This window comes from Myxocyprinus asiaticus, chromosome 13 (genome assembly GCF_019703515.2).
Source record: "Myxocyprinus asiaticus isolate MX2 ecotype Aquarium Trade chromosome 13, UBuf_Myxa_2, whole genome shotgun sequence".
In the NCBI taxonomy this organism is placed as follows: Eukaryota; Metazoa; Chordata; class Actinopteri; order Cypriniformes; family Catostomidae; genus Myxocyprinus; species Myxocyprinus asiaticus.
The window spans coordinates 11,580,126-11,593,106 of record NC_059356.1 but is presented as its reverse complement, the minus strand read 5'-3'; the positions used below and the strand labels follow the sequence as shown (position 1 = coordinate 11,593,106).

Genomic DNA, 12,981 nt, shown 5'->3' with positions numbered 1-12,981 from the left:
ACAACAATAAAGAGAAGACTCAGGGGTGTAGGCCTTATGGGAAGAATTGCAAAGAAAAAGCCACTTATGAAACAGAAAAACAAAAAGAAAAGGTTAGAGTGGGCAAAGAAACACAGACATTGGACAACAGATAATTGGAAAAGAGTGTTATGGATCTTAACCCCATTGAGCTTTTGTGGGATCAGTTAGACTGTAAGGTGTGTAAGAACTGCCCGACGAGACAATTTAAAAAAAAAAATTGTAATAGTAATTTTTCACGTTATTAATATCCAGACTATACATTGTGATCAGCTGAATGCCACTTTGGTGAATAAAAGTACCAATTTCTTTCCATAAGAGCAAAAATCTGTACATTATTCCAAACTTTTGGCCACCAGTGTATGTATGTATGTGTGTCTAATATATATATATATATATATATATATATATATATATATATTACAACAACTGTAATACAGTCCGTATTATGCTACAATGAACTTTTCAAACAGTAAGCCTAGTATGCTACATTGTTCATAAATTACCTCATCCTGTTGCATGTTTATTGTAATGTCTCGGGTCAATACAAGTTAACCTCAATCAACAGCATCTATGGCATAATGTTGATTACAACGAAAAATAATTTCGACTCGTTCATTTATTGAAAAAAAATAAATAAACTCAGTTTCAGTGAGGCACTTACAATGGAAGTGAATGGGGGCCATTCCATAAATGTTAAAATACACACTGTTTCATAAGTATAGCCCCAAGACATAAACAATATGTGTGTAAACATGATTTTAGTGTGATAAAATCACTTACTAACCTTTTCTGTTTAAAGTTATAGTCAATTTTACAACTTCATTGCCACGACGATGTAATGTCAACAAACCCTAAAATGACTAAGAAAAGATGATTTTAGTCACTTACTAACCTTTTCTGTGTAAAGTTAGTAGATATGAAAAGTTATCCAAATTCATTGCCATGACGCTGTTATGCTGTAAACCCAAAAACTACTGTAAAAATTAGATTTAAACAACTTTACAGCTCAAATAATATGAGTTTTAACAGAATTAATTTAAATGATAACATTTCTGCCTTTAAACCCTCCAAAAATTGGCCCCATTCACTTCCATTGAAAGTGCCTCACTGTAACCACGATTTTTTATTTTTTTTTTCTTTTTTTTTATGCCGCAAATGCTGTCGATTGAGCTTAATTTGCATTGAACCCAGAATAATCCTTTATGAGAAGTATGGTTTCCATGTGAGACAGAACCAATCTCTGCTGCCCAAGGCATGTTGCTATGTGACTTGAATATAATAAAACAACAAATTCTGAATTAATTTCACGAATAACAACATTTGAGACGGTACCACATTATTGTAACTTTAACAATTAAAACTTTATTGGAATGATACATGTTGCAAAATATTATTCTGTGTATTTATTTTTAACATAATCCATGTGTCCTACAGGTATCCATCAACTTCTCCAGAAGGTAAAATAATTAAGACTGTTAAAGGCAGAGAATACACAGTATTGTTTCCCGAAAAGGTACAATAGACTACACCATCACCATACCCATGTCGGGAGGAACGAGACTCCTGTTATTGAAAATACACTTAGAAAATATGCAAAAGTAAATCAAATGTTTTCTTCATGATTTTTTCTCTTTTTAAAAAGCAAATAGAAGAGTGAAGGAAACTGGATGTGTACAAAGGCAAACTGTATTATGGACTGATGCACACACAAAAAATGACGATTGACAATGTAAATGAAGACTGGAGGATGAGTGACACTCATGTATCTCAAAGAGGACGAACGAGGCCCAGAGAACCAGGCGGACAGAGGGGTGACCTCCACATCCAAATACCGCCACGTTCATCACATATTTCCATGCTCTGACAAAAAGTTGTGTACTGATGAAAGGTGCATCTGAGCATTTCTCATCTCTCAGTATCTTGACATTTTTTTCAAATGCTGTTCAAATCACTGCTGCTTAGAATATAACCCTTCCATATCATGATTAAGCTCACATTTACAGTTCTCAAAATCAGGTAAAAGCTCAATCTGTACATTATCTTACTCAGTGCATCAGCTGAGGATAGTCTTCCACTGCTTATAGCGTCCAAAAACATTGCAGATGAGTTGTAGATGAGTAATCAAAATGTACAGAAGCCTTTCTTAAACACTTTTCCAGCTATTCAAAACCAAAATGTGGGGCTGTTTCTCCTGTTTGTACACCTATTTTATGGCCCTTGTGATGTCTCCAGAAATCAGGTGAGCAAAGGTCTCTGCAACAGCTTGGGGAGGAAAAAAGAAGGCTTAAAGACACAAACCTACACATAACCTAAAGTTTTGTGAAATATCTGCCTTGCGGTTGTTTCACTTTCTTCATCACCCCAAATGATCAAAGCCTGTGACAACCTGACCTGTTTTGGCTATGAACCTGGCAGGTTTCAGTGACATAACATTTCCTGAGAGGAAAATGTACATGAACAGTATTTTTATCTCAAATTGCTATTTTAAACGGCATCATCTTCAATAAACAGCATTCAGTGACCAATAATTACTTCCGTTACTGAAAGACGAGATGTTGTTTGAAATACCCATGATAAGCTGGCACCAGTCTGTCATTTGCAAACATTCTGTAAAATTAAGCTACACTAGTCTTCATAAATAAAAAAGCACATAACCTAATTGCTAGGAGCGATATTGGGCATCTTACAATTAAATTCGAAGTGGATAATTTCAGAGCCACTTTCGTCACCAAAAAGAACTGCAAAAATAATGACCGTTTTTAAAAGTTTCAAACAATACCGATTTGCAATTGGTCAAAAAAAAGGTAGTTCCGCCCAATCTCACGGCATTGGTTGAGCTAATGTTGTTTTGTCCATCTCAGTCGGGCCACTCAGACTGCAATTCAGTTTGTTGCCACTAGTGGTGCCAAAATTACACACTTTGCCTATAACATCTTTTAATTAAATATTAATTGACGCAAAGCTTCTTAACACCCTTTCTCCACTAGGCAAAAGCAAATCGCTCCCATTAAAATCATTGATGCTGTCTACACTAGCTGCGCTCGTCGCATCGCGCCTTGCTGTGCCGACAGTTCATGGATGCCCGTTCTATTTTGCACTGCATGCGCTGGTGCTTCTCCAGCCAACAAGACAAATAAACAGTTAAGAACGTTCGCTTTCACGCCTACAGAGTAAACCATCTCAAGGCGTTGCGACACAAAATTGCTTGCGTCATGTGTAGACTGGGTGTTAGCGTGACTAGCTTATTTGACGCAGAAAACTGACAGATTCAACAAGTAGGCTTTAGAGATAAACTAAAGTAAAACGTGTTAAAGGCAGCTTCATTTTGATCATTGGTTAAACTAGTCAGGTGACGGTATCAGTAGGGATAATAAAAAAAAAAATCAACTTTTTATTTGGATATTTCTTAGAATCACATTTAAACACAGCAAAAAATGTAACGACCACCAGGAACCCTGTAAACAAACAAACAAACAAACAAAAAAGCGTTATTCTAAAAAATAGCATGTCTTTTTTAAACCAGCTGTATCTCAACAAGCCTTTGTGCTTGTGACAATTCACCTTATGATTCCTGCGCTTTTCTGTTTTATTTCTGGAAAAATTTCAAATGAAAGCCATCTGAAAAAAAGTGGAAAAATCATTTCAAGTTTCAAGTATACTTGTATGTGCTACTGATAGAAGTGTTATGATCTCATTTATAACACACTTTATATCCTCATGACAAGTTTACTGCTGGGAGGGAAATGCCATTTAAGGACATTTACAATGCAAAACTTACAGGTAAACTTGCAGCTACAAGAAATGAATAATTTGATCTAGATATATCATGTCCAGCAAACAGTTTGTACCTAATCGAATCTAGAGAACTATGAGTGACTGTCCAAACCAACAATCTTTAAACTAAGTGCCTGAACTTCGAGCACAGTATGAAAATGTACCAAATTATGGTGGTGTGATGCTTAAAATTCAAATGAGAAATGGGCTATATCTGAAAATCAAAGCCAGAGTTCTTGAAAAGTGCAAGTTGGTTTGACTTGGTATTGTAGATGGGTAGGTGCACAGGAGGTATGTGGCAGGGTGGAGAACTACAGAGCAAGGACACCTTTGCTAATAATATTTAAAAAAAAAATACAGGGGTAATTTTCTCTGAAGAAGCCAAAATTCAGTACCAGAAAGTAACCTCTATATCTCTGGAAGAAAAAACAAACAAAAAAAAATTCACATGTCCCAATGCCAGCTAGTCACAGAGACGTGACCAAATCTTTGCCCAGTGGACCCTGGCTACCAAACGAGAGGGAAAACATAAAAATGGACAAGTAACAAGTGATGAAGGATCTGAAAAGGCAACACTGCTGGCGCTCTCTCAGGACTCTCTGGTTCTTCTCCCTCCATTCATGTGTGAGGGCTCTTGTGGTGGTGGTGTTGTTACCGGATACAGGCTCAGTCCAGTCTATCATCTCTCCCTGGAAAACATTTGCTTCACTCTTTCTTTGTTGCCCCAAATCTAATTCTCTCCATCCCTCTCTCTCCTCCACTGCAGCTGCTGCTTCTAGAATTCAGAAAACTCCTTTCCACATTTCTCTGTGAAAGAGACACGAATTTCTTCTTCCTCGTAGTCGTCAAAGTTGCTGGTATCCCCGGGGCCTTTGCACTTTGGGATGAAGGGCGCCTCCACCTGAAAACACAGTCACGCACAAATACACACAGATCAGATTTATCGAAAGTTCATGTTATTTTTTTAAAGTTAAAATTATGGATGCACCGATGTATCGGCCATTGATATTTATCAGCCAATTATTGATATCGGTACATCGGTCATAATCATGAAAACGTTGATATGAAAAACGATGGTTTATTTAGTCAGTTTATAAAGTTTATAATCATTTTTGTGTGTTATATAAAGAAATACCTACCAAAATAAATTAAATTCGGAAAATGTAATTGTTATGTACCACCATAATATGTCAAATTTAAGTTCTACTGTTTAGAAGTGCAAAAACAAAAGCAAAATGAGAGATTAGAAGTGCAAAATAACCTCTTTTTACCTGGTATATAAGGCAACTGTACTCAATGAGCTATTTGATAAGAAATTTGTAATGGTCTGTCACAATATGTAAATAATAGGGCTGTCAATCCATTACAAATTTTAATAAAATTAATTACATGACATGCTGATTAAGCAAATTAATTGCATTTAATTGCACTTATAAATATTTGCAGAGAAAGCTTGCCAAATAACAATTCAATATATAATGATAAAATAATTATATTTAAATAGTTAAAAATATAATATATATAATAAACATAATTAAAATAATTAAAATGCATTACATTTTTGTGACAGACGAGTAAAGCATTGATAAGACAATACAAAAAGTGGCTTTAGAATATATTGTTTATTGAACACAAACCAATAATTGGACAACTGTCTCTTTTTAAAACCGTGGTATACCATGACACCGTCACATCCCTATTACACACATCACCATTAACCTAACCTTGAGAACATTATGAATGTCCAGCACGATTCGGGTAGACTCTTACCTTCTTCTGGTAGATTGCAATCCAGTCGGTGGTTGCGAACCATTTGTGGCCCTTGATGTCATTGACGCCGTTCTTGAGGTTACCAAAGCGCTTCGTCAGATCTACCTGCAACAGGTTCCTCAGCAGATCCTTCAGGTCAGAGCTAAAATGGGAGGGGAAGCGGACCTGGAGGAAGATTGACAAAGTCCAGGGTTGCTGTAGAGTTTTTCCAAGGCCTTTTTCAAGACCTGAACAAATAAAATTAATACCGTGACCCCATACCAAAACAAACCCACACAATCTCAAAATAAATCATGTATTACAGACTCTTACTTAAACAGGCAGGGGCACACATTCAACATGGCCTTAACATTGCATATCAGTAAAACAGTGTAGGCTGAATGCAAGACATGTTTTCCACATATAGATCACATTAAAATTGGTTTATGTACCATTATATAAATAAATACAAATTAGAGTTGACCAATATTGGACTTTGCTGATATGATAATGTGGTGAAAGAAAGGCAATTGATCTGCTGATAGTTTTTAAAATTAGTAGCCTATATTAAATGTTCTTAGTCTTCCTGTGATGGGGAGTGCCAGACAGAGGCTACAAGAGTCCAAATTGAATTAATTTCCAGATGCAGTTTTTAACCAAAAAAAAAAAAAAAAAAAAAAAAAAAAAAAAGACAGTGTGAAACTTTTAACTTTAAAGGCTGAAATACACTGGGAACTCTTATTTTGAAATGTATGCGCTTCACTGCTTCCAGTTGCTCATTCAAACAGATAAGGGAAATAAAATGTGCTCACCTACAATAATCTATAACATATTACTATATAAACAATTAAAAGTAAACATTGTTATATTTCATCAACACTATATCATCATCATCAACAGCTGATCAATAGTAATCACTTGTCATAAATTTCCGATATGTCCTAATAATTGTAAATGGCTCTGCAACAGCTAAAAACACTCACAAGCCCCCGCGTGCTTGGAGAAAATAAAACAGTGCCACGTTTTCACTCTGAAGGACGCAGCGTATGCATTTATTTAATCAGATCATAATCTTTTGAAGTTTGATAATCACATTAGATCATATCACAATTCCTGTCTTTCTGCCTCCAAATTTAAGACCTGTTTAAATGATAATTAAGACTTTTGTTATATCAATTAAGATATTTAAGACTTTGTATGACCTCACATTTTGGAAAGCTGAATTTAAGACATTTTAAGACTTTTTGGGGGTGGGGGGAATTTCTCCCCTTTTCTCCCCAATTTGGCATGACCAATTCCCAATGCGCTCCAAGTCCTCATGGTGCGTAGTGACTCACCTCAGTCCGGGTGGCGGAGGATGAATATCAGTTGCCTCTGCGTCTGAGACCGTCAATCCACGCATCTTATCACGTGGCTTGTTGAGCGCGTTACCGCGGAGACCTAGCGCGTGTGGAGGCTTCACGCTATTCTCCGCGGCATCTATGCACAACTCACCACGCACCCGACTGAGAGCGAGAACCACATTATAGTGACCACGAAGATGTTAACCCAACGCAACCGGGCCAGTTGGTTGCTTAGGAAGCCTGACTAGAGTCACTCAGCATGCCCTGGATTCGTACTTGCTGAGCTACCCAGGCCTCCTCATTTTAAGACTTTTTAAGGATATGCGGGAACCCTGAAGTCAGACCAGTGAAATACACAAGACCAAATCCTTACTGCATGCTGATAATGCATTTCAGAGCTCACCTTCCCAGACACTATCTTCTCGTATATCTGGATGGGCTGGTCAGCAAAGAAAGGAGGGTAACCAGCAGCCATCTCATAGATGAGCACTCCCAGAGCCCACCAGTCCACTGCTTTATTATAACCCTGAGAGAGAGAGGCAATGTTACAGCTTGAAGTTCATATACAAAAAGACTGCATTGACATATTAGAACAGAATCTTTATTTATCACTACATGACTATCAAAGCGACTTTCTCATGAAGACACCATGACAGGTTACAAAGATGTCTCCTTAGAGCAACCTGGGGTTAGTTGCTGAGAACAAGGTTTAGAACATGTTGTTGTAAGACTTTCTTTATTCAATGGAACACAAAAGGAGACATCAGGCAGAATGCTAGCCTCAGTCACCTTTCACTTTCATTGTATGCAAAAAAGATGAACCAGAGTTATAAACAGCAGTAGCTTTGGTGCTCACTTTACTGAGGATGATTTCTGGTGCCAGGTACTCAGGTGTGCCACATAGTGTCCAGGTCCTGCCCTTTACACGTTTAGCAAATCCAAAATCTGTTACCTGAGAGAAGAGTGATAATAATGCAGATAAAATATGTTATAAACAAAATTCAGAGATATCAAATGTAATCAATCCTAATATAAAGTAATAAACCAATGAGTCAGAGATCTAGTCTGTGTGGTCTTAAAACACCTGTGACTCATACTCTGTGCAGAGCCACAATATTACAATTTACAAGCTTAAAAATGTCAAATACAGGAAGGCACAGTATTTGGATGAAAGGACTTCCTAAACTAAACCAATAAACGCTTAAAACACAATCTGTGGGTGCAGCTACCATTATAATGTCCCCCCAATTTTAGAAATGTCTTATTTCAACTGTTGTATTTTATGAGCTACTTTTCACTTTGCTGTGCATAAATACCAACATCTTGGCCACGTTTACATGCAAACAAATAATCAGTTTAGAATCCGTCTGATAGCTCAATCGGATTGAAAAGCCTTCATGTCAACAAAAAATGAGCTGAGCTGGATCCGAATGAAATTTCCATCTGATTGAAGGGGGTGGTGTAGACCTAAAGTAATACGATTAAAAGAAAAATATTAGCCATGTAAACGTCTGAATCCAACTACTTTCTCAATCATAATCCAAATACCTTGCACTCATGTGCAGAGATGTGGTGCGTATGTATGTTTTAAACGTAGGCTATTTATATTGTACAAAAGTAAAACTCTTCTTCTGACAGTTATTTAACACTTTTAAATAGCCTTCCTTTTTTTTCTTGAATGATTAAATGCTCTGTTCCGCTGTCATTATTGCTTAGTTTTTGCGTAGCATCCTGTCCACAGATGTTGCTTAAAGTCACTATTATTTTGTTTCCACTCCACATCTGTAAACTCTGTAAACTCCAGTGTTTTAATCCATATCTTAAGAAGTGATATGATAGGTTCGGATGAGAAACAGATCAATATTTAAAGTCCATTTTCTCCCTGCCCAGTAGGGGGATTAAAACACTGGAGTCGTATGGATTACTTTTATGCTGCCTTTATGTGCTTTTTGGAGCTTCACAATTTTGGCACCCATTCACTTGTACTGTATGGACCTACAGAGCTGAAATATTCTTCTAAAAATCTTCATTTCTGTTCAGCAGAAGAAAGAAAGTCATACACATCTGGGATGGCATGAGGGTGAGTAAATGATGAGAGAATTTTTATTTTTGGGTGAACTATTCCTTTAACAAATATTAACAAATGGAAACTTATTGTAAATGTTACTCATTAAATAAGTGTGTATATAATAAGTGTGTGTATATAGAGTGCCCTCCATAAGTACGACACCACAATGGATTTGAAATGGTAATCAATCAATATGCAATTGAAGCATTGTCAGCTCTAATTTGAAGGGATTTACATCCAAATTGGGTGAATGGTTTAGGAATAACAGCACATTTTATACACAGACCCCCCATTTTCAGGGGCTCAAAAGTAACTGGACAATCAACTGAGAAGCTGTTTTATGGCCAGGTGTGGGCTGTTCCCAGGTTATTTCATTAAAAATGAAGCAGTTAAAAGGGCTGGACCTGTTGCTGTAAACTCTCATTATGAAGTCCAAAGGGCTGTAAATGCAAGTAAAGTTTACCATAATTTGGCTGAACAAAATAAAACAAAAATCCATCAGAGAGATAACAGAAACCTTAGGAATGGCCAAATCAACAATTTGGTACATTCTTAAAAAGAAAGAATGCACCGGTGAGCTCAGCAACACCTAAAGACTTGGACGATCACGGAAGGCAACTGTGGTGGAGGATCACAGAATTGATTCCTTGGTGAAGAAAAACCACTTTACAACATCGAGCCAAGTCAAGAACACTCCAGGAGGTAGGCGTATCATTGTCAATGTCTACAATCAAGAGATGTCTTCATGATAGTAAATACAGAGGGTTTACCACAAGATGCAAACCACTGGTAAGCTTTAAGAATAGAAGCACAGATTAGACTGCCAGAAAGCATATAAAAAAGCCAAGTACTGAAACACTTATTTGGACAGATGAAACTAAGATGAACCTGTACCAGAATCATGGGTAGGGAAGAGTATGGAGCATTATCAAAGCATACCACATCACCTGTGAAATCTTGTGGAGGCAGTGTTATGGCAAGGGCAGGTTTAGCTGCTAGTGGAAATGGGTCACTAGTGTTTGTTGATGATATGACTGCTGACAGAAGCAGCAGGATGAATTCTGAAGTGTTTAGGGCTATACTTTCTTCTCAGATTCAGCGAAATGCTGCAAAACTGAGAAGGCGGCGCTTCACAGTACTGATGGACAGTGACTAAAACATACTGTGAAAGCAACCAAAGAGCTTTTCAAGGCAAAGAAGTGGAATATTCTTCAATGGCAGAGTCAGTCACTTGACTTCAACCCAACTGAACATCCATCTCACTTGCTTAAGACAAAACTGAAGCAGGAAGACCCATAAACAAGCAGCAACTTAAGACAGCTGCAGTAAATGCCCGGCAAAGCATCACTAGGGAGGGAACCCAGAATTTGGTGATGTCCATGGGTTCCAGACTTCAGACAGTTCACTGCAAAGGATTGTCAACCAAGTATTAAGATTATCACTATATTTATTATTATGCTAGTTTGTCCAATTACTTTTGAGCCCCTGAAAATGGGGGTTCTATGTATTAAGCGTGCATTTATTACTAAAACGTTCACCCAATTTGGATGTAAATTCCTTCAAATTAAAGATGACACTCTGAATTTCAATCACATATTGATTGATTATCATTTCAAATCCAATGTGATGGAGTACTGTCCAAATACTTATGGAAGGCACTCTATATATACTATATAGTTTGCATGTTAAAATATGTTAAATATGTCAAAATATCGGATCTGTTTGATCTTTCATTGTAAATACAGCCGAAAAGACCTGCTGCTGTCTGTTAGTGCTAATATTAATCAAACAACAATACTGACAAGTAAAAAACTTTATTCAAATACACAGTCAGTTGTAAAGAATAATTACTTGATAAACATGAAGCAATATGCAGTAAACTGAGAAATACTTGAAGGCTACATGCCATTGTTTTTGTCAATTGAATTAAATGAAATTAAATAAAAGGTGTATAGAATACAATATTAGTTTTTGCTAAGGTATTAAAATAAGTGTCAAAATGTGAAATTTCAAATGGTATTGGTTTTGACTACAGAAATAGGTACAGTGATACACACACACACACACACACACACACACACACACACACACACACACACACACACACACACACACACACACACAGAATTCAGAAAAAATTCAGACCCTTCATTTGTTTTACATTTTATGCTGCAGCCTTATGCTAAATTGCTTTAAATTATTTTATTGATTTTTTTCAAATCAATCTACACTCCATACCCCATAAAGGAAAAGCAAGAAACTGATTCTTGATAACTTTGCTAATTAAAAAGAAAAAACTGAAATATCACATTGACATAAGTATTCAGACACTTTGCTATGACACTTGAAATTTAGCTCAGGTGCATCCCATTTCTCTGGATCATCTTTGAGATGTTTCTACACTTTGATTGGAATCCACTGGTGGTAAATTCAATTGATTGGACATGATTTGGAAAGGCATACACCTGTCTATATAAGGTCTCACTGCTGAAAATGCATATCAGAGCAAAAACCAAGCCATGAGGTCAAAGAAACTGCCTGCAGGGCTCAGAGACAGGATTGTGTTGAGGCACAGAAAGCTACAATAAAATGCTGGCTGCATTGAAGGTTCCCAAGAACGCAGTGGTCTCCATAATTCTTAAATGGAAGTCTGGAACAACCAGGACTCTTCCTAGAGCTGGCCGCCCGGCCAAACTGAGAAATCAAGGGAGAAGGGCCTTAGTAAGAGAGGTGACCAAAAACCCAATGGCCACTCTGGTTGAGCTCCAGAGATCATGTGTGGAGATGGGAGAAACTTGCAGAAGGACAACATATCACTGCAACACTCCACCGATCTGGGCTTTATGGCAGAGTGGCCAGACGGAAGCCTCTCAGTGCAAGACACATGAAAGCCTGCATGGAATTTGCAAAAAAAAGCACCTAAAGGACACTCCGAATGTGAGAAACAAGATCCTCTGGTCTGATGAAACGAAGATTTCTGGCCTAAATTCCAAGCGTCGTGTCTGGAGGAAACCATGCACTGCTCATCACCTGTGCAATACCATCCCAACGGTGAAGCATGGTGGTGGTAGCATTGTGCTGTGGGGGTTTTTCAGTGGCAGGGACTGGGGGACTGGTCAGGGTTGAAGGAAAGCTGAACGCAGAAAAAATACAGAGATCTCCTTAATGAAAACCTGGTCTAGAGCACTCAGGACCTCAGACTGGACCAAAGGTTCACCTTCCAACAGGACAATGACCCTAAGCACACAGCCAAGACAACACAAGAATGGCTTAGGGACAACTCTGTGAATGTCCTTGAATGGCCCAGCCAGAACCCAGACTTGAACCCAATCAAACATCTCTGGAGGGACCTCAAAATGGCTGTCCACCGATGGTTCCCATCCAACCTTTTCATTCATCGGCACTCAGTGATTTCTCGGATTACTCCTGCACTACTAAAGCTGGGAAATAGCTTTAAACTAACAACTTTAGCATTACGGCTCATCACAGCTGAGCAACACAACAGTGATTAATTACTCAAACTCAAGGTGCTTACCTCTTACCGGCATTTCCACATTGGAGAGGAAATACTGTTCAAAATGGCAGAGGAGAATGCAGTTTCTATAGTGAATGACTGTTGCGCACCGGCTACCGCAAAATAGGGAGGAATACCCCTGCTTGGACAGCTATTATTGCACAGAGAAAATAGGATGCATATACAATATTTAAGCAATATAACACTTGCAATCGTGCTATATGGCCCTAAATCAGCACTGCTGTGATTACCCACGGCACTTGACCTGCTGCCTCGTGCCTGTGGCTGAATCACAGCAGTGCTGATGTAGGGCCATATTGCACTCTTGCTCGTGTGATATTGCTTATATATATATATATATATATATATATATATATATATATATATATATACAATACCAAAATTGATGTTATCGATATAATATAGACACATATACACATATATATATGTATATATGTATGTATACATATATATATATATATATATATATATATACACACACACACATACAC

At 37.6% G+C, this 12,981-nt stretch overlaps 1 protein-coding gene across 3 annotated transcripts in view; it reads right to left on the bottom strand.

Moving 5' to 3' along the window:
- Positions 1-1,357: 1,357 nt before the first annotated feature.
- Positions 1,358-12,981, bottom strand: part of LOC127450164 (cAMP-dependent protein kinase catalytic subunit alpha) — a 64,871-nt gene continuing 53,247 nt past the window's right edge. For all 3 annotated transcript variants that reach the window (XM_051714016.1, XM_051714017.1, XM_051714015.1), the window contains 4 exons: positions 7,744-7,839; positions 7,291-7,413; positions 5,566-5,730; positions 1,358-4,696 (listed from right to left, as the gene is read on the bottom strand). In XM_051714016.1, coding sequence (XP_051569976.1) covers positions 4,571-4,696; positions 5,566-5,730; positions 7,291-7,413; positions 7,744-7,839 — 510 coding nt within the window. In that variant the 3' untranslated portion in view covers positions 1,358-4,570. The remainder of the gene's footprint in view (positions 4,697-5,565; positions 5,731-7,290; positions 7,414-7,743; positions 7,840-12,981) is intronic.